General features: G+C 39.8%; 7 protein-coding genes across 8 annotated transcripts; 3 read left to right on the top strand and 4 right to left on the bottom strand.

Annotated features, from left to right (window-relative positions):
- Nucleotides 1–574: 574 nt before the first annotated feature.
- Nucleotides 575–7476, bottom strand: LOC121970958 (tubulin--tyrosine ligase-like protein 12). The gene is made up of 15 exons (XM_042521994.1): nucleotides 7141–7476; nucleotides 6801–7061; nucleotides 6491–6615; nucleotides 5967–6180; nucleotides 5699–5824; nucleotides 5370–5626; nucleotides 4057–4164; nucleotides 3384–3525; nucleotides 3157–3322; nucleotides 2440–2597; nucleotides 1936–2259; nucleotides 1758–1832; nucleotides 1503–1572; nucleotides 1264–1421; nucleotides 575–871 (listed from the first exon to the last, which is right to left on the bottom strand). The coding sequence occupies exons 1-15, from the start codon at nucleotides 7414–7416 to the stop codon at nucleotides 722–724; spliced, it is 2610 nt and encodes an 869-aa protein (XP_042377928.1). The 5' UTR covers nucleotides 7417–7476; the 3' UTR covers nucleotides 575–721.
- Nucleotides 7477–8139: 663 nt separating this feature from the next.
- On the top strand, nucleotides 8140–9600 carry LOC121970954 (transcription factor MYB3-like). The gene is made up of 2 exons (XM_042521990.1): nucleotides 8140–8779; nucleotides 8860–9600. The coding sequence occupies exons 1-2, from the start codon at nucleotides 8640–8642 to the stop codon at nucleotides 9380–9382; spliced, it is 663 nt and encodes a 220-aa protein (XP_042377924.1). The 5' UTR covers nucleotides 8140–8639; the 3' UTR covers nucleotides 9383–9600.
- A 109-nt stretch (nucleotides 9601–9709) lies between these two features.
- On the bottom strand, nucleotides 9710–13178 carry LOC121970953 (uncharacterized protein At2g37660, chloroplastic-like). Its single transcript, XM_042521989.1, has 11 exons — nucleotides 12874–13178; nucleotides 12598–12681; nucleotides 12461–12519; nucleotides 12068–12163; nucleotides 11905–11985; nucleotides 11602–11664; nucleotides 11346–11519; nucleotides 11136–11231; nucleotides 10887–11055; nucleotides 10066–10757; nucleotides 9710–9994 (listed from the first exon to the last, which is right to left on the bottom strand). The coding sequence occupies exons 1-9, from the start codon at nucleotides 13064–13066 to the stop codon at nucleotides 10975–10977; spliced, it is 927 nt and encodes a 308-aa protein (XP_042377923.1). The 5' UTR covers nucleotides 13067–13178; the 3' UTR covers nucleotides 9710–9994; nucleotides 10066–10757; nucleotides 10887–10974.
- On the top strand, nucleotides 10426–10885 carry LOC121970957 (protein ELF4-LIKE 3-like). Its single transcript, XM_042521992.1, has one exon. It carries the CDS (start codon nucleotides 10426–10428, stop codon nucleotides 10738–10740), a length of 315 nt encoding a protein of 104 aa, XP_042377926.1. The 3' UTR covers nucleotides 10741–10885.
- Nucleotides 13179–14470: 1292 nt separating the features above from the next.
- On the top strand, nucleotides 14471–15025 carry LOC121972747 (zinc-finger homeodomain protein 10-like). Its single transcript, XM_042524389.1, has one exon. The coding sequence runs from the start codon at nucleotides 14471–14473 to the stop codon at nucleotides 15023–15025; it is 555 nt and encodes a 184-aa protein (XP_042380323.1).
- On the bottom strand, nucleotides 14891–18257 carry LOC121970956 (calmodulin-like). 2 transcript variants are annotated; one of them, XR_006109036.1, is made up of 5 exons: nucleotides 18026–18237; nucleotides 16733–16890; nucleotides 15672–15752; nucleotides 15218–15517; nucleotides 14891–15031 (listed from the first exon to the last, which is right to left on the bottom strand). XR_006109036.1 is itself a non-coding variant. In XM_042521991.1 (4 exons), exons 1-4 carry the CDS (start codon nucleotides 18099–18101, stop codon nucleotides 15383–15385), a joined length of 450 nt encoding a protein of 149 aa, XP_042377925.1. In that variant the 5' UTR covers nucleotides 18102–18257; the 3' UTR covers nucleotides 15135–15382. The 2 variants fall into 2 exon arrangements, 1 of the variants encoding a protein (XP_042377925.1); XM_042521991.1 differs by lacking the exon at nucleotides 14891–15031 and having other exon boundaries at nucleotides 15135–15517; nucleotides 18026–18257.
- Nucleotides 18258–22641: 4384 nt separating this feature from the next.
- LOC121973628 (zinc finger protein 4-like) lies at nucleotides 22642–23638 on the bottom strand. The gene has a single exon (XM_042525016.1). The coding sequence runs from the start codon at nucleotides 23493–23495 to the stop codon at nucleotides 22743–22745; it is 753 nt and encodes a 250-aa protein (XP_042380950.1). The 5' UTR covers nucleotides 23496–23638; the 3' UTR covers nucleotides 22642–22742.
- Nucleotides 23639–26520: the final 2882 nt, after the last annotated feature.

Below are 26520 nucleotides of genomic sequence, written 5' to 3'. Positions count from 1 at the left end.
TATGGGTTAAATGCTCTTGTATGTTCATTCGAGTTTCTGGAGTTGTGTGGTGGATATGATTATATTTCGCAAGCAAGAGTATTTTTGTTTTATGAATAAAAAGAAAATTTTCATGTAGACAAAGAAAATGGAATCAATAATCCTTTTCTTAAGAGTTTTCCTTACAATATCGTAAATCATTTTGATGAATTTTTGAATCTTCGTATCAAGCCGTGCATTGTACTACCTGTTTCAAAGTAATTTTTGTTTTTTTTTAAATGTAAAACACAGAATATTTGATTCATAATAAAAATATAAGTTTTTCGCGTTGAAGATAATATATAAACACTCCATCTTTATCTAAATTGAATATATATATATATATATATATATATATATATATATATATATATATATATATATATTATGAAAAAATATTTGAATAAGAAAAAAACAAGGTTAAATGTTTGAATTACTTGGAAATTTATTTATTTTTAATTTAAATTTATTTGCTTCGTTCTAGATTAATTTGAATAACATCTATTTCGTTTATAATATAACATTTTATTGCTCACCCTTAATTCCCATAACAAAATAATGATAGAAAGCTCAATAGAAGCTAAAGATTGAATTAAAAAAAAGTTCAATAGACAAATTTGTACCGAGTTTCAAATCACGTCGACAATTCCGATACTTCAAGAAAAATATAAGAAAAACTCTCAACTTCGACTTCAACGATCATTCAGAGCGGTGTTACATGTGCAGTCTCGCCGAGGAAAAGGCAACCAAAAACTGTGTTGAAGAAGTCACGTCCTTTGACCACTCCCTTGCTTCCAACGATAGCTTCTGTGTCATACTTACAAGCTCTGTTGCAGTCCGGGCAGTATGTCACCTTCATTTCAAAGAGAAGATCAGTGAGTTAAAACAGGAATCTTGTGTGCATGGCCTACATTTTTGGGAAAACTATAAGATTCCATCAGGTGTTTGCGAGGCTTGCTTATGCGGATAAATAAACGATCAAAATTTCACTAATGTCTAATGGTAACTATGCACTTCACTGAACCATAGACCATCAACTTGTCAACTATAGTAAACTGTTTGTGGCTTATCATTCGCTTGTTTTGCATTACTACTATTCCAGAAACCAAACTTGAGGAATGTGTTGTATAGTGCAAGTAAAAACAATAGGTAATCATGAGACAAATTGAATCAAACCTCAAATGGATAGGAGAGAATGGATGTGTTTGCCCCACTTAAAAAATCAGAAAAAGAAGAGAGAGGTACCTCCAGGAGCTTTGGCTTAAAGGATTGGTCGAGCATGACATCCAAACCATAAATGGCTCTCGATTGAGCACTATGCATTTCAGGATGCACAGCTGCGGCAGAGTCGAATACAGATCTTATCATTTCTCGAATTTTTTGATGGATCTCCAGCCAGTTAACTGAAAACGATTTCTTCTAGATTACGAGAGACATCAACATGCCCGAAAATGGATATTATCTGAACAAAATGGCAAACGTACCTTGGTGCTCTTCTTCAAACTCCCTTGCAAAGTCTGGAGTATTCATGTGATTCAATCGCCCACAGTAGTTCTAAAAACATACAATACTGAATGTTACTGTGTTCTCAAAACATTCAGAAACAAACACGACAAAGAGAGCATTCTCAAGAACAAGCTTCAAGAAATCAAATATTGAATTTGCCTAAAAGAAATAGGTAAACACAAATTAGTGGTTCATTTTCTTTAATACTGCTAAAGCAATGAGAGTAAATTTACCATCACGGTGAAGTGAGTCTCGTACTCAAAGAGGCTACTTCTCTCAAGAGTGTATGGATTGTTTGCTAATCTAACCTGAAAGAATCAATCAATTTTAACTGTCAGCATTGACTTTTCGAGAACTTGGAGATATCAAGAAAAAAAAATTAGATATGGCGGAGGAAATGTTGTAGTATACCCAGAACACATCAAAAAGAAATATCTCTACAGGATTCATACTGCAAACCAATACGACGTATCGCAGATCAAACTTCCTCCCTTTGAATAGTGCAGGGTGCTCAATATACTTTTGGCATATCTTAGGTCCAGTCTCCTTGAGCCTGATAATTGCTGATAGATCACCAGTAACCGTTGTGTCAATTGTTCTTGCCATGTTCCATGGTTTCAAAATCCATAAATTGTTAAGTCCCTCTCGTTTCCGGATGATATAGTCCCCAATGAGTTGGGACAAATGTGTTTCTAAATTATAAGTAGGTTGAAGCCATTCAGGTCTGCCCTGTGCCTGCAAATAGATGGATGACAACTGTGAACAAAAATGCAAAAACAAAAAAGGAATAATCAAACTATCAATAGATTTGCTTGGTTTAACACTATACATATTATGCTATTATACACGGAATCACAATTTAAAATAAATATATCATTATGGCAAGACCATAAAAGTGGCCATGGCTTTGCATACCTTTAAAATTGTCTCTGCCAAATGGTGTTTCATGACAAGGCAAGCTTCGTAAGGGAATTGATTTGTATACTGATGGTCTGTTAATTCAAGAGCTTTCTTCACTTCTGAATCCACTTGCATGCTAGTCCAGATAATATCAGCCTCCTTCGCATCAGTGGCTGATGATGAAACAAACTATGAGCCAACAAAAGAAATATTTTTTAGGTCTACATGAGGAATTGATCCCCTTAATATGGGGATTACATCCAACTGCATAACTACTTGAGCTAACAAGTTGGTAGAAAAATATGCTTTTTAAAATGGTTTAGGTATCAGTCAGGAAATGAGTCTTGAAAATATGAGATCACAGCCAATTACATTTTACCAGAAGAGTTTGAACATGGAACCAAATCTTGTAAAAAAAAGCAAGGAACAAGATAGGAATCTGTGTGTGTTATAGAAGTAAATGTTTTTCTAGTGTTAAAAAGTTGGAATGGAGGAGAAGCTTGTAGTATCAGATTTATCCCTGCCAAAGTTGGGATATATGCAAGTAAAATACCTTCTTGAGTGTGCTTGACATAGCAATAAAGTAAGATTTGCAATTTAGGGATAAGACAAGTTGCTTTATAAACTTTTAGCTTCTTGAAATGATATTTTTAGGAGAATAGTCTGGTGGTTCTGTAAAGATAATTTTTTAATGTAAAAGTATGGACAAACCAGCATTGCACAAACACTTACTGAGAATGAATTCAGGATGTGTTAAGAATTCATCTACTTGTGGGTTGTCAGTATAAACACGGAGGGGACGCTCATTATGTTGAAGCACACGTGTGGTTGGAGGGGACTCCTCAGTAGAAGCACAAAGATTTCTTAATGCAAACTGCTGTTGGTATTTTTTGAATTCCTGTGGAGTAAGTTTTATTAGAGCGTGAATCATCTTCCCAATAGCAAAGAAAACCTAGTACCTGAATAAAATAATTTTCTGGTGTATGAAACCAAGCTGTGAGCCTTGCAGAGCGTTGTTTGTTCTCCCCAACACCAAATAAGAAATCTCGGGTGCATTCTTCCCCATAATGCACGTCCTGGGTTGGCCACAGCAGTGAAAAGCTGAAAGAATTCATTGTTAGCAGGTTTTCAAGAAGTTTTGCTAATGCCCAAAACACAAGTAGCAATTCAAATGTTTCCTGATTTTCTAAAAGTAATTTCAATTTTCAAGACTGGAGAAATTTTATTGCTATAAATTATTGTGTGAGGATATCAGAGAGGTTTTCCATCTGTGCTTCTTCTTTCATAGCTAAGGTATAACTTCCACGATATTACTAATTGGCTACTTGAGAATATATGACTTCGATTCGTTTGCAATAGTTGGCAAGAAAATCTTCTTAGACAGTCTTTCTCTTCTATGAGGGAAGCAGTGATAAATAAACAATTGTTGAATCAAAATAAGGACACAATGACTATGCAATCTACAACTCTTGGAATAAAACAAAAAATGTCAAGAGGAAGAAATAAAACATCATCTAGGGCGTCCTAAGTGATGCTACTAAATTCAAATCAAAATAAAAAAAAATGGGAAATAAGTGCGTTCAAATCTTTGAAGTAACATAATGTAACAGATAAATGTTTGAAATGAATTACCTTATAGCTGATGCAAGTTTCCCATTGGGCACGTACAGAAAAGGTGCCACTCTGAAATTTGGATTATCACTGTGTCGTAAAGCAGAACCCAACTCATCTATGACATACCTATAAATAAAATGATGATTAACACCTACCAATTCAGCATTTTCTATTAGTGCAAGCAAATAAATGCCCCTTTTTCTGAAGAAAGAGCACAGTACGATTTTCATCTTTGAAGCATCTTAGATACAGGGCATGCACATAATCTTACAAAAGGGCACAAGTGACAGTTGCTTTATGTTTCTAGACAAGAGGAAGAAGCAACATACTAAAACTTTCACAGATAGTTATTAACAACAATTTGATCAGCTAAAAGCTGGCATTGACACCCAATTAGAGACTTGATGAAGGAATGAAGGCCAATCCCTATAATTCTGAAAACATAATTGATTGGTAGAAAGAATGACCAGCAACCAATGAGACGATAAGTGAGCATAAAGGAGCATTGAAGAATCAGAATATTATTCTCAGGTCATCTATTTTCCCCCTTGGTGTGTGCTTTTGTGGTAGACTTAGTTTAGGTTTTTCTAAGAATGCTGATTCAGTTGGCAAAGTTCCATTCTTCCAGCACAATTTAATTCAAATCCTGAATTTAAAGCTGATCTGAATAACATTCCTGAATTGAAAACCTTGGAGGAAGTGAGGGCAATAGACAAGGAAAGAGGAAATAAAGCAAGGTAGATGGTAATTCATTGGCTGAATGTTTTGAAATAAATAAATAAATAAATATTGAAGATAGGCATATTGTAGATGACTGCTAGCACTTTTTGTGAAAGAACACCATTTTACATGCCAAAAAACTCTTAGCGAGACTTGACTGAAATGCTCCTTAGATAGCATAGTTAAAAGCATAAGCATGATATTACAGCAATTATATAACAGCATAAAACAAACAGGAAATATGCATCCACAGTACAGGATCAAGCATGATGGCAAATAGTAGTCATACAAGTTACAGTGCATCTATATCTGGTAGATTAAAATAGTAAAGATATAGCATGGAAGGAAATCAGTGAGGAAATAGAGTATAAAAATTGAATAATCCATTCATGAAAATATCTCTTATAGCAAAAAGAAAATAAAAGCTTTAACATGATAATTAAATAAAGAGTCAAATATAAGCCCAAACTCAGTCCTCTGATCAGTGTGTGTATGATCCAAGTGATGTTGATTTTCTGAAGATTGACTATGTTGACGGTTGGGGTATTAGATCAGTGCACTTACATAATATGAATATGCACTTGAAAAAAACACTAAAACATAACACATACCAGATAGGTGTTTCATCAATCTTTTCTTCATCTGCAAGTCTGTACGTCATCAAATATAACCACATTGCATTAAGAACCCTATCAACAAGAGATTCTGTAGGCCCCCATTCTGGTAAACGTGGTTGAAGGGAAGAGTCTATAACATGTTTACCACTTTCAGTTATATCTGATCTGCTAACACCATTTAGAAAAGATAAATTAGGAAGATATTCCAAAATTTGTACAGCGCTGTTTCCAAGCGGACCAGGAATATCAACCTGCAATAGTAAATCGTAATAGTATATCAAAGTACGCATATTAGCACAAAAAAGAAACTAGATTATGCTTACCTCCAAACTTTGCAAAGAACTGAAATCCCTTAATAGATGTAAGAGAACATCAATGGAAACTTGGTCTAGCTGATTGCCACGGATATTCAAATGTGAAAGAGATGGCATCACAACAGGTGAAAAAGCCTGAGAGAAATAAAAGAACTGAAAAATAAGGTTTCTGTGGACTAATGTATCAATCAAAGCGTAAAACACATGACATTTTCTTGAAACCATCATCTGTGACATGCATAATTGAAACAAATGAGTCACGCCATCAATAACTAACCTTTGGCAGGTCCCTGATACATCGATTAGAAAGATCAAGCTTGGTGACTTTCACCAATGAACCACTATCGCTACAAAAGCATCCTGTATTGTCTGCTCCACCAATATCTCCACAAAATCCCAATGCCCATTCTCCAAAATTGCTAGTGAAGCATGAGTTATAAATTTCCAGACCAGGGATACCAGCAAGAACTGCTTTAGCAATTGTATCACCACTGAATATGCAAATGTACCAGTCAATCACTTGTAAAATATTCTGAATAGACAAAGCATCCTCTAGATCCCTAAAACTACGAAGACATGCCATTCTCTAGAGTTTCAGTATTTTTTAACAGTTTACAAATATTGATTGCATAGAGAAGAAAGGTACTAACATTATAAAAGGGAAGCAAATCATATTATGTATAATTTAACCAGAATCACATAGGGTATAAATCCATGAGTTACACACAAAAGTTGAATAAGACAATCTCAGCTACGTGCTCTGAAAAATGAAGGAAAAAACCCAAGTTGTAGAATATGTACCAATTGCGAACGACAGGGTTGTCGTTTAACCAGATTGCTTTTAAATTTCTGCATTTTGTTACTTCCTGAATAACATTTTCTGAATCCTGTAATTTATTGCTCCAGAGGTTGAGAGCAACCAAGTTCTGGTGCAATGGGGGGCAAAAGCAAGCAGCAATTAATTCATGAAAAAAAAAAATGCTGCATTGAAAAGGAAAATAAGGTATCCCAACAAGCATAGTGTAGATTTTTACAGCAATCAAATGTACTTCACCCATGACATATAACAATTAACACTCAAAGTTGCAGCTTAAGTAAAGATGCTACCAACCGGAAACTTAGTAGACAAATCTAGGGACTTTAACATCTCGTCGTCAATCTCGAGCTCATCGAGCTCCAACCAAGTTGCGTCACGTCCACTTTCTTTTGCTTTGTCTACCTCCTTTTTCAGTACTTCCAACACTCTATCCTGGCTTTTACCGATCGCCTCCTCACTGATTTCGAGCTCCGATACCTCATCGTTGGTTTTCATATCGAGATCGACACACATCAAGGCAGACATTCTCTCAGCCAATCCCGGAACCTCCTTCAGCTGTAATCCCACTCAAAAACTAATATTTCTTCAACAAATCAATCACGAAATCAGAAAAAAAAAACTGCGGAGTTCTCACCTGTTGAAGGGCATCCGGAAGGCGGAACGACCAAGCATGGTCGATGAGAAAAACGTCGGAATCTCTCAACAGAGACTCCACGGAGAGCAAAAGGCGACGCTGGCGACCGCCCTCGCAGGGCTCGATGGTGAAGAACTCGCCGCCGTCGAAAGTATCGGCGGAAAGCTTGCGGAAGAGCTGGCGGTATAGCGTAGGAGGAACGCCGGAGGCGGCGAGCAGTATCTCATGGACCTTGACGAAGTCGTCGAAGTCCCGTATCACGGCCGGAGCGGACATGGCGGCGAGGCAGTGACGAGGGTTTTTGGTTTCCACGAGCTTCAAGAAATCCGCGCCTGAGGACTCAATAGAGAAAGCTACGAAATCCGACGGCTGAGATCCTCTTAATCTGGGGCGATGCTTGAGATCGTATGGCTGCGGATAGGAGACATAAGATGGGAGCATGGTCTGTGATTTCATGCACTCCAAATTTTAACTACTTTTCTTAAAATTACATCTAATTTTTTTATAAGTAAAATATATTAAAGCATAGTGAAAAAAATGTAGAACTAATTAAGATGTAATAGATTTAAATGCATAGTTTTGAATTTTAAGGAGCATTCGATCAAGATTTGACACTTCGATCTTAAAATTATAATAATTTCTTATTCATCATATACATAAGATACATCATAAATGGCATAGTTCTCACTAAAACAAACACATGGATCTGCCTGCTCCCAACACGCGCGTGCATTAACTGCAGCAAGTGTTACTGAACTCGAAATAGCACAGTTGACATAAGAAAGTCAGACCAAATAATTCAGCTAAACCTTTCTATATCATTTTTATTTTTACTCGAACATATCCATGCAAACACTTAATTGAGCCAGGCTAATTTGTTCTCTATATGTGATGGAGGAATTCAGCTGTCTCATATCAATCAGTGTCTCTGCATCTGCCTTCAATATGGCCCTCACCATTCAATGCCATAGCTTTGAAGCTTTCCATGAAACGACGACAAACCTGAGAAGCACTCGTGGTAGGTAATTTGCAGGTGCCTCTGAACATGTCCCACAATTTGAGGGCACGAGAGAGGCCAATGGTCACCAGAGCTGTTCTTTTGTCCTCTTCTAAAACATGGAGCAGCACCTACGTGAGCTCCTTCATGGCCTTCCACTTCACTTTTTCTTGCTAAAACTACCTTTCAAATAGCATGCTAAACCATGGACTTTGAACTATAAAAGGCCCTTGGGATTCCTCGGAGAGTCACAGTACTGAATTAAGATACAAGAGAGAGTTGGCAAAGGAAATGGGGAGGAAGCCTAGCTCTTCGAATGAGGGGATGATCAATAGAGGAGCATGGACTCCTCAAGAAGACAAGGTGCTTGTTTCCTACATATCGACTTACGGGGTGGGCAAATGGGAGTCTCTCCCTAAAAGAGCCGGTCAGTTCAGTTCAGTTCCATATTCTGAAAAGTGTTGTCTATACATTTCTCAAGAGAAAGTGTTGGATTTGGAGAATGCACGTAGGGCTTAAGCGTTCCGGGAAGAGCTGCAGACTCCGATGGCTCAATTACCTGCGGCCGGACATCAAGAGGGGGAACATCTCCGATGACGAGGAGGCCTTGATCATCAGACTCCACAAGCTACTTGGAAACAGGTCATTTTCATATTGATGTTCAACAAGTATTTGTAGAGTATAGTGATTCCCTTTTGTTTTCCTATTGGGGCCGGACACAGGTGGTCTCTGATTGCAAGGCGATTGCCCGGGCGAACCGACAACGAGATCAAGAACTACTGGAACACGACTTTGGTGAAGAAGCTGCAAGGTGAACTGCCTCAATTCAACAATCCGTATCGCACAATTTCAACTGGAACCGAATCAAATTCTAGCGGCACAGCGACCAAGCCGCCACCACAAGGAAAGGTCACTGTTGCATCTCTGCCGACTGATGCTGACTCGAACATGGCTCGAGCCTTTTGTGGTCTGGATGCTCCTCTGATGCTGCCATTGTTGGCCGTCCCAGAAGGCTACTCTGGTTCTGCCATGGACATGCTCGCAGTGGCATGGCCTTTGGATTCAGGTGCTTGGGAAGAGCCAAACATCGTCGGCATTGAGATCGAAGAGTTTGGATACGAATCGCAGAGAGGTGACGGCATCAAGAACTGTCAGGATCTTGAAGACATGATGGCTAGTGAAGGAGCAACAAACGGCGCTTGGGAGGAAAATGATGATCCTCCCAGCTTCTGCTTACTGTCGTAGATAACAAAACTCCTTCCATGCAGTTCTGTGTGAAAGTCCTCTGTGCAGTCGCAAGATTTGGCCGGAAAGATCTCGGATTCGACCGTACATGGGGCTTTCACACAGAAAAAGAGTGCGAATTTGCTTCAGGCAGATTTTATCTTTTAGTTAGTTTGTTTGGTAATAATGTGCAAGATTTAAGTGAGGAACATATATCGAGTAAGAATAAATAAAAGGAGTTTCCAATAACTCATCAAAAATAAAATTTTAAAAACTAGTTTATTATCAATAAACTCATAAAGTATCTAATAAACTCATTTACCATCAAACTAAATTATTATTAATATATAAAATAAATAACCCTATATTTATCATGAGTTTTTAAGATTTAAATGGACAAATCTGATCACTTCAGGAGAGGAGTCACATACGCCAAACACGAGGGGACAGGGCCACGCCACTGCTTTCCTCCACAGCAAATCTTTTCGTGATTTTCTGCACCTCTCTCTCTCATTTGCATTCCTTTCCAGATTCGACTAAATCGCCGATATCATCGAGGTTTTCGCTCCTTCATCTTCTCCTTCCTCTCGCCGCTCCCCTTCGCCTCTCTGAGGTATGTATCATGACACTAATCTGCCACGAAAAAGATCCCCCATTTAAGATCTCTTTTTTCATGCGTTTTGGTTGCATCAGATCTATCTTACCGAGCTTTCTTTTGAGCCATGGTGAATTCGGTACGATTTGGTTCCCTGGTTTTATTTTCTCCTCTGTTCGTGCGCTCTGATGGCTATTTTTTTTCCCTTTCTTTCCGTTTTCCTTCTTCGATTATCGTCTTGATTGTTCGAAAGAAGAATTTGTTAAATGAGACTTCGAGAACGCCGCGGCGAGCATCATGTGTGTCATATGATCTCGCTTGCGTTGCCTTTGTTGCCTTTCTGAAATGAAGCTGCCATTGGCAACTATTTCTCCTCCCCTAGTGAACCCTAAGAAGTTTCCGATATGCCTTTTGAATTTGATTTAAAGTCTCACTTTGAAGGGCTTCTGGCGACAAAGAGGAGGAGGGGATGTTGGAGATGGATACCTTGGTCATCGGCAATGGAAGTCAAATCGAGGGCAAACTCTTGGATCCCTTGCAAAGGAACTTCCTCCAGGTGCAGAGCATTCTGGACCAGAACAGGCTCCTGATCAACGAGATCAACCAGAACCACGAGTCCAGAATCCCCGACAACCTCAGCCGCAACGTCGGCCTCATCCGAGAGCTCAACGACAACATCCGCCGCATCGTCGATCTCTACGGCAATCTCTCCGTCTCATTCGCCGACTCCAAGGACGCAGACTCTGATGGAAAGCGCGGCCACAAGAGGAACAGACCGTCGTAAAGAATCATTCAATTTACCTAGATAGAAAGATATCAAGGAGGGAAGAAGAGAATGAGACAGCTTACACTTGTTAGCATACAGAACAGTGTATAAGCTTTGCAGATGATCAGCTTGCAGATCAAAAATAAAAGGTGATTATTTCTCACATTGTTGTGATCATCACGTTGTTCGTCTTCTAAATGCGATCTAAATCTCAAATTTCATTCTAACCAAACCATCAATAAGAAGTGGGCGTCATTGTGATACTACAGTGCCTTCAATAAGGGCAGCAAATTTCACCTTCCAGTCTGTAACCCTTTCTGGCCCATTTACCACCTACACAGATATCACTCCCTATTAGTGTTGCAGAAACCAATGATTAGTTTAGGTTAAATGCATCTTCAAATTTAGCTTACTTCAAATATTAGGCCTTCCTCTGGGGGTGACTCAAGTGCCTCCACACAAATAACTGCTGCATCCTCTTTACTCAGACTTCCCTTTGCTGCATCACCCTACATTTGGTGACAACATGCTTGTGAGAAGGATTGAATAGATTGCATCAAAAAATGCCTGCATTATCAGATACGAATGCGCCCTTGTTGCTAATTCAAATTACTGTTAAGTACCTTGCTGAAGCTGAAACTTTGATTGCCACTAGGAACGCTCTGCAGCAAGCCAGTTCTTATTATTGTGTATGGAACACCAGCCGTTATCACAGCCTTTTCATCTCTATCCGCCAGCTCTCTGGCTTTGCTATTTATAATCGCTTGAAATCCGCCACTTCCTTTATAATACGCCAACTGCAATCTGATCAAAACTCATGCTTGAAGACCATGACGAGAGATGAAACATGAGAATTTGCTCGATGAAAAACTTGAGGACCTGAGATAGAAGAACAATGTGGTTTACACCTTTTGTTCGAGCTATGTCCGAGAAAAAGCCATCCTGCAAGATAAAGAGAGTCTAGCAAAACAGATTATGCAAGCAACATCAGCTATGCAAGAATCATATACCTTTAAGACCATCATTTCTATGGCAAAAACAAAAGTCAGAATCGAAAATGAGTGATATCAAAGATCCAGGAGAATGGTGCATATGCCTCTTAGGAAACCTAAACAAGTATATATATTCTAGACATCTGGAAGATAGACAGAATCAAAATACATCAGAATTCAACATACATACATCTGATGCACAAATGATCGAACGAACACCTCTGAGAGTCTTTGTGAGAAAGGTCTTGTCATTCAGATCTCCAACCAATGACTACATAAAGCAAAGGATCCAAAGAATCCAGTATACTTTAGAGAAATATGATCAGTGCTATCATCATTGTGCAGATGTTTACCTCAACATAAGTTCCAAAGGCATCAGCAGCAGCTCGTTTATCCTTAACTATTGCTTTTATCCGGAGGCGCTTAAGAATCAATGAAAGGATTACCATCTGGTGTAAGTGTAAACCACAGGAGAATTAGTAAACTGAAAGAAACTATCATATTGGCTATGCCTCGATTGGTGAGAAATCAAAACGTCGAAATAATTTGGAAGGAAAAAAGACTAATTGTCTGTTTGCTATCAAAGAAGAAGAAGAAAATTTGACTGATATTGGATATTGATAAATGAAAGAACTAGCAAACTTTTAGCATTGAAATACAGTGTGAACTAGTTACTTCCAAAACAAAAGGAACATTATACATTAATGAAGAGATAATCTCTCCTGTTTAGGTCAGAAAGGCATCACCTGACCAATTTCGCTTTCACCATCAGTGACCAGCACAGCATCGCGTGTTTCTTCGATTTCTAGTATCCATCAAGGTAAAAGGTTATTGATATGGACCACAAAGATACAAGTTCTAGCATGCATAAATTTCATTCTACCTGAAGATTCATCATCATCCTCCAGATCACCATCCTTAGGAAGCAAATCAGGCGCTCCATACCACTTCCTCAACTTAGGCCCGCCTGGAAAAATAAGGTTAATCTTCTCAGATCAAAGGTGCACATATAAACTACTGAATCTCAGACGATTTGTCAGAAAAGTTTTATTCCGCGATCGAGAGAGAAAAGTGACAATCCTACACGAGATACGAACTTCTTTCTCAAATCAAGAAAAAAAAAAACTACGTCCAGATGAAATTGCATTACAATACTTACCTTCTATGTAGTCGAGGAGCTGATCGGCGAAGTTGGCTTCTTTCTTCTTGGAGCAGCGGCACGCCAGCGGTGCCGGTCGAGGCGTTTTCCTCTGGAAGGAGGGCGTACGGGAATAAAACGATTGAGATGATGAGAGATAAAGGAGGAGACGAGGTGCGGGCGACGTCGAGCAGAGACGATGAGCGACCGCCATTGGAGCTTCTGAGGTTAGAAGAAGCACAAACCCCGATCCGTTTACAAGAGATTGAGTTGGGAGTGATCAGATATTTACGAGATTGCCATCGGTGACCCGCGTCGCATGGCCGTTGGAGTGGGATAGGCCGCCCAGTTGGCATGTTATGGGCTGCGAAGGGCTACGGCCCGATAGTTTAGACCGGTTCGGACTGAAATGAGCATGATTGTTGAATTTGACTCAGTATTATATATATTTTTTAAAAAAATAATTTTTAATATAAATGATTGTAATTTTTCTTTTATCTCGCAGATTTCGTGCACGTTTATAATTTCTGCCAGCTGGCACGCGTTATGAACCTTCATCAGCCGCCGCCGTCGTTTGACTCTGACCCATTCCAAGATCTAGATAATTGCTGCTGACGTGACAGTCAAATGTTTGACCACCAGGCCAGAAAACCCTCCTCTATTTAGAGCGGCTTCTTCTCTGGGCTCTGCTCTCGTATCTCAATAATCTCTCTGTTAATTTAGTTTCGACGATTTTAATCATTTAATTAGAGTGATGGACGGCTTCTTCTCCGACTCCGACGTGCTGACGAAGGTGGCGCTGTTCGCTCTGGTTCAGGCTCTCGTCTATCTCATCCTCTCCAAGTCTTCCACCATTTTCTCCGACGACAGGGTGAGGAGAAGCCTCAGCTTCCGACCGGCGCGCTCCGTCAGCGTCCGCCGCTGGCTGGCCTTGCTTTCCGACATGCCTGCCGGCGGCGAGATCTCACCGTTGGCGCCGAGGCCTCCTCGACGAGAGGAAACGCTGTCGTCGTCCGACGACGTGAAGAAATATTGATAAGAAATTAATAAACTTTTTCTTCGTATATGTATTTGATTTGTTGTTAAAAATTTATTTGTATAAAAAATTCTCGTTAAAAATTTGTTTATATCCATAATTAAATTTCAATTAAACATATGTATTTAATTAAATGATTTGCTCAAATAATATAATAATTAAATTCGCTTATCTCCTGACTCCTATGGAATGTACTCATCTGCATGCTACATTTGTCCTAAAAAAACAAAAAACGAAGGCATTTGAGCATATCAACAACCTTTTGGAGTGATGTATTAGGAGATTAAGCCCTCTCTTTGTAACGTAAACTCAGTGAGAATAATCATTAAAGTATTCTAACAAAGTTTTGTCAGCTTTGAATTACGACCATCAATGCAACCATATCCGAAGAAGAAACCACCCGAAGTAGGAATTCCGCATACGCGAATTTACTATTTTGACACCACCGAGGCGCCTGTAGGAATGGGAAATAGGCTAAATATGGCATGGCCTCGGATGTAATTTCAAATTGCTCCCTCTACTCGATAAATACCCCCTAAACTTCCCAAGAACATGCACCCCGAAGCATTCGAACCCACGGTGATGGAGGGTCATGAGGGCGCGAAGGAGGTGCATAAAGAGTGCATGAGGAACCACTCGCTGAGGCACGGCGCCGGCTACACCGTGGACGGCTGCTGCAGGTTCATTCCGGCGTCCGGCGACCGCCAGCTGCAGTGCGGCGCGTGCGGCTGCCACCGCAACTTCCACCGCACGGACTTCTGCATCGCCGGCACCCTGCCTGAGCGGAGTGAGAGGCGGCGGCCGCGGGCGAGGTTTTCGGAGGAGCAGAAGCAGCGCATGGCTTGCTGCGCGGAGAGGCTTGGGTGGAAGATCCCGAGGAGCCGTGCCAGGGCTGGAGGCGAGGAGGATCAGGTTTCGAGGTTCTGCCGCGGGATCGGGGTGACCAGGCAGGCGTTCAAGGTGTGGATGCACAACCACAAGGGCAGCGCCAGTTCTGCTCCGGCGGCGGCAGCGCTGGTGGCGTCATCAGAGGCCACCGCCCGAGGCAGAGCGGCTATGAACGGAGGAGTGGAGGAGGTGATCAAGATCGGGGACGAGGCGATGGAGGACGAGGAGGAGGCAAAGGATCTGGATTGAGCTGATCTGCATGCAGAATGGGTTTGATTTGGACATGATTTTAATAATAAATCTGAATCTTCCGTGAAAAACTCTTTTATCTGCGTTCCTATCTTATTCATTGTCATGCTTTTGCAAAAGTCAAATTTATTCACACACCACATTTGATATGCAAGCAATATGTTTGACTAGAAGTCAATCTAACTCACTTACCGATCAGATACTTATTGATCTCTCATTTGTGTCTCGAAATAAAGACCAAAATGTTCATGTGAAGCACTCGACCAAAAAAGGCAGGTTAGCCATGATTGTGGCCCATAACAGTTTCTAACAAGCCGGGGTAATTTGGTAGACTGCCTCCATAAACTGATGCGAGTATTACTTGGCCAACATCATCTGCACAAACTCCTGATAGTCGACTTGTCCATCGCCGTTGATGTCTGCTTCTCGTATCATTTCGTCGACCTCCTCGTCCGTAAATTTCTCGCCCAGGGTTGCCATCACATGGCGGAGCTGCAAATGCAGAAAAAGGAAAGCAGAAAGCAGTATTATATAGACTGTTTCCAGATTCAACAAGAGCCTGATTAAGGTAATTGTCATTCGATGAGCAGCCTCAGAGTTCTCTAGTAATGATGTTATGCATTCAAATCTTGGGAATATATGGCACCTCTTGAGCAGAAATGAACCCGTTTGAGTCCTTGTCAAACACTTTGAATGCCTCCATCAGCTCCTCCTCGGAATCAGCATCCTTCATTTATTCAAAAGCAAAATATAGTGAATGTATCATTTTGGTTAAAAGATGATAATTAAATAAGGCTTACGAACTATTTATCAGAACACTGTGGATTCAACTAAATCTCCTGAACTTCTAATATCACATGAAATAAAATTCAACTGCATCTTTTCAGCGAGGGACAAGGATCATTCTATAACAAATTGAATAGGGACTGTTAATTTCCTTGGAAGAAGCATGGACATATGAGTAGTTGAATGTGCCATGCATGATAATGCGTGCTTACTTGCAGATAATTTGTTCATGGCTGAGTGAGACATCAGTAGCACACAACATATCAGTAAATTGACTCCACAAAAATGATCGAATTAATGATTTAGTTTCAAGAAAAATTAATGGCTTTCTCCTTTATATGCTCTTAATTCAAGAAGCATGTTGAGATAATTTAACAGCCACTAGACATATAAATTAGAAGTATATATAAATTATAAAATTTAATATATTTTTATAATGTAACAATTGCACATGAGTGTATTATTCTCTATTTTTTTGGAATGAACTACTTGGTAACTAATTGTGCAACTCCTCTTTTACCCTTGCTGCTGCCGTCCAACCTCACCTCCAGTTCTATATATAGAAAATCTAAGCCCCTTACCTACCTGATCCTTTCTGTGGATGTAACCTGATTCTGGCCATCAGTGATTCTTCCGCGTTTATGCAGTGCCACAAAACAATGACCCAATGTCAATCTATCAAAGATCAAAATCTCTGCAATACTTGACAACTATGACAGATCTCAAGTCACTAGCTGTTTTCTTTGGTTTTTTGCTAGAAAACAATTTTCAGACTTGTATTATAAAATAATATCATAGGAGAATGTACATATAAAAAAAACCTACCTGTGGACACAAAAATACCAGCAACCGTCATGTTTTAATTTCATCAAAGAGACGCTATAAAGCAAAAAAACAAAAGCACATAAAGTGAAATCTGACCTTGGTTTTACGTGTCATCAGATTCAAGAACTCAAGAAAATCAATTGTTCCATTTTGGTCAGCATCAACTTCACTGATCATATCTCTCAATTCAGCTTCACTTGGGTTTTGGCCTAAGGATCTCATAATGGTGCCTAACTCTTTTGTAGTTATGCAGCCTAGACAAAGGAAAAGATGCATATATTAATCTCCAGACACCAGTCCAATACCAATGTGAAAGTAACCATTGAAAAACTTTTTCTTGGGCGTACATAACCTCAAATACATAACAAATATCAGACAAACTTTCCAACTGATGCACATGGATTTAAGCATTTGAGGGAACCTTACTCTTCATTCATATGCAAGCTATGCTTAAAAGAAAGTAAATTAAAAACATGTATATGCTTAAAAGACAAGGTATCAAAAACCAAACTGTAAACCTACTTTACATGCAATAAAACAAAAACCAAAGTACTTCTAAGAGTACATAGGAAATTGTATTGATGATTAAAACTCTAGATGATAGTCAAGATTACCTATAGAACACGTGTACACATTCTACGTTACAATTTCATCTACTAGGTCATATGCATCTCAACAGTCTTAGAACTCATACCCAGTTGTATGAAATATTCTTGTACGCCATGTTCAGATAAGGGAAGATATTTTAGAAGTGTGGCAGCAATGATTCTTGCCTAAAAAATTGAAACAACAAAAATAAGAAACATGCGATTATTAATAAACATGTTGTCATTTGAAAGAATGATGCACCATCCGCGTGTCATTTGATTGAATTGTAGCTTGGTTTCACACTATATTTAATTGACTTGATAATATGATTGATCCCAAGTTCCCATTCCATTTGCCCATTCAGTGCAACTGATACACTAGTTTACTAAAAGCATTGTGAGCAATCAATTCCGTTTGCAACCAACTTGTTTACAGTGATGATAAAAAGGAATGTTTAGTTTTTTGTGCAAACGAATCCACAGAATCAGGTGCGAAACTTTTCCTCACTCAAGAAATTTATAGAAAGAGAGAAACCGTGATCCAGATGAATCAGAAGAAAAACGTAAGAATGTCCAACATTAACATTGCCCAACATAAGATCACCCTCTATCAAAGATCGACCCAAAAAAGGCCCCATCATCATTTCGATTGCAGAGTTCGCACATGATAAAGAGACAGCAGGGATCCATGATCCACCGATCTCAATATCTTACAACTCACAGAGAAACACCACGAGAAGACACATTGCGGACAGCCTAGGGTTACATTTAAGGTAGAAGCGGGAGAGAAGAGAAGGGATACCGTCTCCGTCCTTGTCGAAGAGGCTGAATGCCTCCTTGAAAAAAGCGATCTGCTCCTCCGTCAACTGCTCCGCCATTGATCGCAATGAAGGCACACGATTCACTACTTTCCGCTCTTCTTCTTTCAGCTCTTCTTCTTTCCGCCTCCTTGATTTCGTCTTCCTCACTCCTTTCCCGCTGGTTTTATAGTGAGCGAGGCGAACCAGGGGCTTGACTTGCTTGACGATTGCTAAAGACTCCTTGCCGACCCGTTACACGCGCCTAAGAGCATCCACGATACTCTTCTTCATTTGAACGCGTTCAACTGGGGTGGGGTGGGGTGGGGTGGGCCAGCCCACCCCACTAGTTTATTTTTTAATTTATTAAAAAATTTATAAATTTTAAAATTAAAAAGTAAATAAAAGAGATAAATAATAAAATATGAGAGTATTTTTTTAACAATATAATTATTTATTTTTTAAATGGTAATAATTTAATTTGTTGTGGTATTTTTTATCCACATTTATTTTATTTAATAAATATATTTTTAAAAACTAATATTATTTTTTAAAAATAGTAAAATTATTTTTTTAAAAGTCAGATTATTATTAAAAATAATAATAATAATTTTAATATTTTAAAATATATTTTAATTATATTTATTTAATATGTATTAATTTTAAAATAATTGAGTCGACAATAAAAACCATAAATAATGAATGATAATATTAAAAGAAAAGTGATTAAAAAAATATGTTGTTATAATTAATATGTAACAGTTTAATCCATGCTTTTTGATAAGATGATGGATATTATAATTAGTTAGCATTATAGATGCTTTAAGAAAGACCCCATTGAAACACACAAAATGCGGCTCAATAAGTAAAATCTCATCTTTTTTATATTTTTAAAATCCTATTTATTATTATTATTTGTGTGTGTCAAAGTTATTCAAATTTTATCTAAATGAATCAAAATTACTTTAAAATATTCGTAGAAGCGGTTAACATAGCTATAATAAAATTCTAAATTTTATACTGTTTACTGATAAATCTTAAACTTGAATGCCATTATATCACAATAGTTTTTACCAAATAGAAAAGAAATTAAAATTCATCAAAATCAGTTAAAATTATTTTAAGATAACCATAGAAGGTATTATATAATTACTACACAATTGTATAATCTACCCTAGTTGTTATAAAATTATAGATAAATCTTAACTCCTAAATTCTAAGTCTCGAATACTATTATATTTATATATTTTTTACCAATTTAATTAAAATTATTTAAATTTTATCAAAATTATTTTAAATTAGTTAAAATTATTTTAAAATAATTATAAAATTTATTAAGTGGTTGTTATAATGCTCTAAGAGTATTGCATTAACTATTATATGGTGTAACAATTAGTAGAAATTAATAATAATAAACTCATTTAGCTTCATTGACTACTCATGAGCGACTAATCTGATTTCATAAAATTTTTCACTGGTCACTAGGATAAATCAAAAAGTACGTATGATGGACAGAGTTACGCACCCTATTTAAAGAAAAATTTCCTATAAATACATCAGAAATATATATATATATATATATATATATATATATATATATATATATATATATATATATATATATATATATATATATATTGATGCGGTGCATAATGATAGATTCTGATCAAGGGGACATAGTAGTCAGAAGTCAAGAGGACGTGACAGTTAAAGGTCGAGGAAACGTATCGCCTCAAAAAGGGGGTTGTAACGTTAAAGGCCATTACTCAGCTAATGCCCTGACAAGATGTCCAAGTCGGGGATTCAGATGGGTCACTCAGGCGAGGGGCCCAGGTCAGAAATTCAGACACGTTTTTTGGTCAAGATGACCAGGTCAAGAATTCAGACAAGTTACTCGGTCAGCCTGCCCAGGTCGGGAATTTAGATGGGTCACTCAGGCGAGGGGCCCAGGTCAGGGATTTAGACACATTTTTCGGTCAAGATGACCAAGTCAGGAATTCAACAAGTTACTCGGTCAGGCTGCCCAGGTCGAGAGTTCAGATGGGTTACTCGGGCGAGGGGACCAGATCAAGAATTAAGACAGGTTATTCGGTCAGGCTGTCCAGGTCGGAAGTTCAAACAAGTTTCTCGGTCAAGATGACCAGGTCAGAAATTCAATAGGTTACTCGGTCAGGCTGCCCAGATCAGGAGTTCAGATGGGTCACTCAGGCGAGGGGCCCAGGTCAGGAATTCAAACACGTTTTTCGGTTAAGATGACCAAGTCAGGAATTCAACAAGTTACTCGGTCAAGCTGCCCAGGTTGGGAGTTTAGATGGGTTACTCGGGCGAGGGGACTAGGTCAGGAATTCAGAAGGGGTTATTCGGTCAGGCTGTCCAAGTCGGAAGTTCAGACAAGTTTCTCGGTCAAGATGACTAGGTTAGGAATTCAATAAGTTAGTCAGTCAGGATGCCCAGGTCGGGAGTTCAGATGGGTTACTCGGGCGAGGGGACCAGGTCAGGAATTCAGACTGGTTACTCGATCAGACTGTCCAGGTCGGGAGTTCGGACAAGTTTCTCGGTCAAGATGACCAGGTCAGGAATTCAGACAAGTTACTCGGTTAGGATGCCCAGGTTAAGAAGTCAGATTAGTAATACCAAGAACGAGGAAGAAGGAGAAGGAACCATCTCTACTGGCCGGGTTTTCTCACAGCAGACTCATGTACACTAGCTTGATGCGTCTGGTCGGGATATGACGGATTACTCAGATGCACCCCGGTCAGGCCGGGCAATCGCTGGTTATTAGAAGTTCTCTTGTTCATGCTCGATCAACGAAAATGACAAAAGAGCCAAAGAATCGTAACCATCTGTTAGAAAATATCTGTTGTGTATCAGGATATATTCTAACGGTATGGGACCAGCTGATAGCAGAACCTTCCTCCGACCTATAGGAGGATGTTAAGTGTCACCCACCGCCAGACAGAGTTTGACACCCGACATTCCCTGACACTTGCCAAAAGCCCTAAATACACATGGTCATATAAAAAGGGGTGTCCTCTTCCTGGCATAGGTACGCTCACTTACCTTTTCGCATCTGTCTTCTTCTTTCTGCAATTTTGACTATTCTTCTGGGGAAAAAGTACCTGACTAGAGCATCGGAGGGCCTGCTCCGAGGACTTTTTTCATATTTCTTGGTCCCTAATGTAAAGGGGGTTCGTTTGAGTGTGTGCAGGAAACTCTCGCTTCATCATCCTCGTCATCACCCTCCGTCAACAACCCGTGGAACTTGCCCATGCAGCATTGTGCTCGTAGGAAGCCTCCATCGCCTTTCGTCAACGCCAACGACAGCACAACCGGTCCCCATCTGACTCAAATTCTGGACGGGATCATGTATATATATATATATATATATATATATATATATATATATATATATATAATATTGTGGATATGATGTGATAATATAGTATGATATCCAGATTGTTACTATCATTTTACTATTCACATAATTTGGAGAGCTCATTTGATTTTTTTTTTTTTAAGAATTGATTGTGTTTGCATTTAAAGCTAAGGAACGTGAGGATGATTTTTCATAAAGAAATCACATCATATTGTGAGTTAAGTTATTCCTTTGAGTTTGTCAAAAAAAAAAAAAAAAAATCATTTTTTATTTTTACCATAGAAGGTTCAGAGGCGAAACCAAGAATTTAAACATGGAATGACGATCGTGATCTAAACAACGGATGATATTCTCTATCTCCATCAATGAAATCCCATAATACTACATGTTACACCGCCGCTATGTCACCAAGTCTTTCGGCATCATAGCAAAATGCTCTTGGAGAGGCTAAACTACTTTTCCTCTCATTATCATCATCTCCACTTCACACAAGTCATATTTTGAGCCATCAAAAGATTAGGATTAGGTCTCCATCCCAACTTAAGCTAGGATACTAAATTCACACTAGATGGAGGAAAAATTCGAATCGAGAATGAAGTATTATTCGATTTTATATTAGATGTCCCAATTACACAAAGAAAAAAAAAATCTTCTTAGAAGGAACTTACTAAAATAAAAATCTTCAAAGAGATCGGTTAAGACTATATTATACACTCGAATCTATCAAATTTAATATTCCTAGCTTAACATCTATAAGAAAGCCTCTCATCTACATACATCAATCAATTTATCATAAAACTCTGAAAGCAAATTTTAAGTAATTTTTTCATTCACTTTTTCTACAAGATAAGTATCAAAACCTCCCAATTTTGATAATTGGATGCAAGAAAAAATTTACCTAAAGGTTAAAGATAATGATGTCTTTCTTGACCTTGTTATGCTATCAATAAGAGGGGGGAAAAACAGAGCACCACATGGTGGGGCTTGATTTTGCCATTCATAAGCATGCCTCTCTTTACCTTTTCTAAAAGCAAATCCTAAAGAAACAAAAGAACTGGATGTCGGTGCACATGTCCGCCGATCGTTAACTAGTAGTGCAACACGCGTATTATCATTGGCGAAAGAAGTTAGATGCATTTTGCTCGAGCCACATCGACTGAACTTTGCCCGAGTGCATGTTGGCTCCGTAGCAAAGTATGCAACCATGCCTACTAACCAGCCAAGGCAAGACATTTAGCAAATTAGACAATAAGTTATGTTCTAGATTTATCCAATAGATCTAGTTAATCGGCTAAATTTGAACATCTGAATTATTAAAAAAAAAAAGAAAAAACAGGGGCAATAAGTTAAAGCCTGAGAGTGAGATCAGGCTCCTCCTCCTCTGGTTGTTGCTGTTGCTGGGTAATTGAAGTGACCGAACTTGAATCCGCCATTGGCCTGAAGCTCCCAGGCCAGCAGCAAAAATCCAGCTCCTCATCTTCCACAAGGCCTGCCCTGACCGGCTCCATCCGGCCCCTCCCGTCGCTCTCCTTCTTCTTCCACTTCGCCACTCCGCGGTGCGCCGAAGAGTGAGCTTGAATTCCGAGCGAGCGGATCCCGGAGCCGTAGAGGGGCAGCGACGCCATGCTCGCGCAGGCGTAGGGGAAGGCCGCCTCCATCCGCACCGCGCGCTTCGCCAGCGACCGCTCCCTCTTGTGGGCGTTCTGGTGGCCTCCCAGCGCCTGGGAGCTGAAGAACTTGCGATGGCAGTAGTTGCAGGAGAAGACTCTCTGCGACCTCGGCCCGCACGCAGCCGGCGACTCTCCGCCGACGCCGCTGCCGCTGCCGCTGCTCTCGCTCGTGCTCTGGACGGCCTTGAGGGAGAGCTCGAGGCAGAAGGGACGAGAGGAAGCCACTGGATTCCTCACTTCAAACGCACCACCATCTACAGATGCTTCTCTCTCGGACTTGCTCATGTATAGACGACAGTTAGCAACAAATACAACGACTGCAGTCTTCAAAGAACGAAAACTGAAAGAATTGGCCTTGTGGTTCTGGTTCTCCAGCTTCTTATGGTGCCAAAAAAGGAGAGGATAGACTTGTGAGGTCACAGGGCACATCTCTAATTCTGGAACCCTAAAGTGTATGCCTTACCCTTTTACTCAGAGTCAACCCTAAAATGACCATAAACAGGAAAAGTTGATAACCCTGGGCTGCTTTCAGGATGATCTCATGTTGATATTAAAGGAAAATAAATTAAGAGAGACTTCCTCTTATACACTGACTAGTGACTATTGAGGTATTTTACACTAGTTGAAAATCAATCTCATCCCGAATGACCATGAGCCAATAAATAAGTGGTTGACGGTATCTTTTTTATGCTCCAGTTCCTACTTTCCCTTTCTCTTTGGGCCCACAGCTATGTCCTTCCTTTGACCGATTAAACCTTGGTCGCCTATGATTCAAGGACCTCAGCGGACGACAAATTGGCTAGTCGACGTGACCTTTCTCACAGTCAAGTTAGCTTGGATTTGAGAAAATGAACAAAAGTGTGAGATGAAAAATAGAAAAAAAAATGACTAGCAAAAAACGAAGAGTAGCTTAAGAAAATCATACCTTCGTTGAATCTTATATAACCGATGAGAAAGAATGTTCATATAGATTAACCCTCGAGACCTAGGCTAGGCACATAGGTGACCATCCTGTCAACAGACAATATGCATGAGGAAAGAATGTCAAGAGCCATAGTCGTTGGATTGTACATCTAACACTCTCAAGTCATTGGATAGGTGTTGCATGTCTTCGGAGTAGATAGCCTCCAATGGTCCTTACCGTGTCAAGAGATGCCAGAGGTTGAGGTCCAAAAGAGTCCGCTCACCCACTCCTTTAGAGATCATTGTGTTCGAGTGAATCAGAAAGGTTGGAGTCAATTACGATCCATAGAACATCTCCAATACAAAATTTTTGAAGAGGTTTGTAAGTCAAAAAGCTAAAACAAAATCTCAAACCATTTGTAATTGATACGACGCATGATTATAGGGTCAGTAAGATGATGTAGTTAGGAGTCAAGACCACAGGATGATCAGGAGTCAAGCTTACGTGGAAGTCAGAAGTCAAGCTTACGTGGAGGTCAGAAGTCAAACTTGCGTGGCTGTGATCAAATTCCCAACTGGCGGGCCAATCAAAGGATAGAATTCCAAGTTAGACCGAATCCAGCCTTGATAGCAATCAAGAACGGGGCTCACGGGCTGGGTACAGCCTGGAATTGGATCCACAGGTCAAGTACAGCTAAGGAGAGGGCCCGCATGCCAGGTAAAGGAGCAGAAGGAAAGGCCTCAGGCGAAGCACTGAAGATTAGGATACGGACCAGGCTTATAGGTCGGGAAGTATAAATCAGGGATACCGACCTAGCATACAGGTCGGGATACAGACCTAGCATGGATAACAATAGAACAGATGCAGGTCAGAATACAGACCTGGTGTACAGGTCGGAACATAGGAGCCATGGATAACAACGGACAGATGCAAGTCGGGATACAAACCTGACGTACAGGTCGGAACATACAAGCCATGGATAACAGCGGACAGATGCAGGTCGGGATACAGACCTGGCGTACAGGTCAGAACATACAAGCCATGGACAACAGCGGACAGATGCAGGTCGAAATACAGACCTAGCGTACAGGTCGGAACATAGGAGCCATGGATAACAGCGGACAGATGCAGGTCGGAATACAAACCTGACGTACAGGTCGGGACGTACAAGCCATGGATAATAGCGGACAGAAGCAGGTCGGGATACAGACCTGGCGTACAGGTCGGGACGTACAAGCCATGGATAACAGCGGACAGATGCAGGTCGGAATACAGACCTGGCGTACAGGTCGGGACGTACAAGCCATGGATAATAGCGGACAGAAGCAGGTCGGGACAAAGATCTGGCGTATAGGTCGGGACGTACAAGCCATGGATAACAGCGAACAGATGCAGGTTGGGATACAGACCTAGCGTCCAGGCACTATAGGACAAACAAGTCAGGGAATCGTAACTGTCTGTCAGAGAGTGTCAGAGAATAATCAGTGTGTCAGGGAATATGCTAACAGTCGGGGCACATTACCCCTTTGGTTTTGCCGCCGGCCTATGAGGAGGCATCGCGTGTCATTCACCGCCCAACAAACCCTGACAGCCGACATTCCCTAACACCCGCTAGGCCCCAAAAACATCTGTTGCAGTATAAAAAGGGATGTTTTGTCCCTTATGCAGGTACGCTCACTCGTCATTTCTCACTAGTCTTTACTTTTCGTCATTTCTCTGTGTTTTCTTGGGAAAAAGTACCTGACTTGCGTCGGAGGACCTGACCCGGGGATTTTTTTCCTTGATTTCTTGTCTCTAACGACTCGGGTGCTCGTCTAAGTGTGCGCAGAGCCGTATTGTCATCACCTTGGTCATCTTCCTTCGTCATCCACCCGTGCGAACCTTTCCGAGGGGCGTCAGGTAGATCAGACGTCGCGATGACTTTCTATCAACTTCTAGTACATCGAGGTCCGTTTTCATCTGATTCAACTTCCGAACGAGATCAATGACCATGAGATTTAAGATTTTTAATTCAAGAGCATTAGTGAAAATTTAAATCTTATTTTTTCTTTCAAAATGAACAATGTGAGCGGAGCCTCTTATTAATTAAGAATGAAGTTTGAGGTTTATGGAGATTTTTCTTGTTTTTTTTTTATTATTATTACGGAGAGAATGAGAGATTTTCATATCTATGATATATTGAAAATTATAAAAAAAAAAAAAAAACTCATAATATTGGAGATGCCCTTAGCCTTTGGTCGTGCAGCAATGGTAACGAGGGCGACAGCTTGACAAGGTTATCCGGGCCGCATCAGGGGCAAAGCTTTATGTGTTGTCTTTTCTGTGAGACTTAATTCGATGTATTCATCTAAAACAAACAAACAAGAAGATAATTCGTATGTGGAGAGCAAAGCAGCTTTGAGAATATAACACATCTCTAGATGTGAGGATGCAGCAGCAGCAGCAGCTTGGGTGGCCACAGATAGATAGATACTTGTTTACATGGCATGACAGTGCCAGGATAAAAGTAGAGATTCTCAAACTTTTTATTTTTAATAAATTTTCTTTACT

Source organism: Zingiber officinale, chromosome 4A, assembly GCF_018446385.1.
Source record: "Zingiber officinale cultivar Zhangliang chromosome 4A, Zo_v1.1, whole genome shotgun sequence".
Classification (NCBI taxonomy): domain Eukaryota; kingdom Viridiplantae; phylum Streptophyta; class Magnoliopsida; order Zingiberales; family Zingiberaceae; genus Zingiber; species Zingiber officinale.
This window is presented reverse-complemented; position numbering and strand designations above follow the sequence as displayed.

Bases quoted from the DNA above. Each gene is read 5' to 3' on its own strand.
- LOC121970954 (XM_042521990.1), top strand. From the start codon at position 8,640: ATGCACGTAGGGCTTAAGCGTTCCGGGAAGAGCTGCAGACTCCGATGG. The intron at 8,780-8,859 runs GTCATTTTCATA...GGCCGGACACAG, and splicing joins CACAAGCTACTTGGAAACAG to GTGGTCTCTGATTGCAAGGC.
- LOC121970957 (XM_042521992.1), top strand. From the start codon at position 10,426: ATGTTGGAGATGGATACCTTGGTCATCGGCAATGGAAGTCAAATCGAG.
- LOC121973628 (XM_042525016.1), bottom strand. From the start codon at position 23,495: ATGTGCCCTGTGACCTCACAAGTCTATCCTCTCCTTTTTTGGCACCAT.
- LOC121970958 (XM_042521994.1), bottom strand. From the start codon at position 7,416: ATGTCCGCTCCGGCCGTGATACGGGACTTCGACGACTTCGTCAAGGTC. The intron at 7,062-7,140 runs GTGAGAACTCCG...GTGGGATTACAG, and splicing joins TTCCGGATGCCCTTCAACAG to CTGAAGGAGGTTCCGGGATT. The intron at 2,598-3,156 runs GTAAGTGTTTGT...TTTCATCATCAG, and splicing joins ACATCCTGAATTCATTCTCA to CCACTGATGCGAAGGAGGCT.
- LOC121972747 (XM_042524389.1), top strand. From the start codon at position 14,471: ATGGAGGGTCATGAGGGCGCGAAGGAGGTGCATAAAGAGTGCATGAGG.
- LOC121970956 (XM_042521991.1), bottom strand. From the start codon at position 18,101: ATGGCGGAGCAGTTGACGGAGGAGCAGATCGCTTTTTTCAAGGAGGCA. The intron at 16,891-18,025 runs GTATCCCTTCTC...TCCTTTGTCTAG, and splicing joins CTTCGACAAGGACGGAGACG to GCTGCATAACTACAAAAGAG. The intron at 15,753-16,732 runs GTCAGATTTCAC...GAATAAATGAAG, and splicing joins TGATGACACGTAAAACCAAG to GATGCTGATTCCGAGGAGGA.
- LOC121970953 (XM_042521989.1), bottom strand. From the start codon at position 13,066: ATGGCGGTCGCTCATCGTCTCTGCTCGACGTCGCCCGCACCTCGTCTC. The intron at 12,520-12,597 runs GTAGAATGAAAT...GATGGATACTAG, and splicing joins GGATGATGATGAATCTTCAG to AAATCGAAGAAACACGCGAT. The intron at 11,520-11,601 runs GTCCTCAAGTTT...ATCAGATTGCAG, and splicing joins ACATTGTTCTTCTATCTCAG to TTGGCGTATTATAAAGGAAG.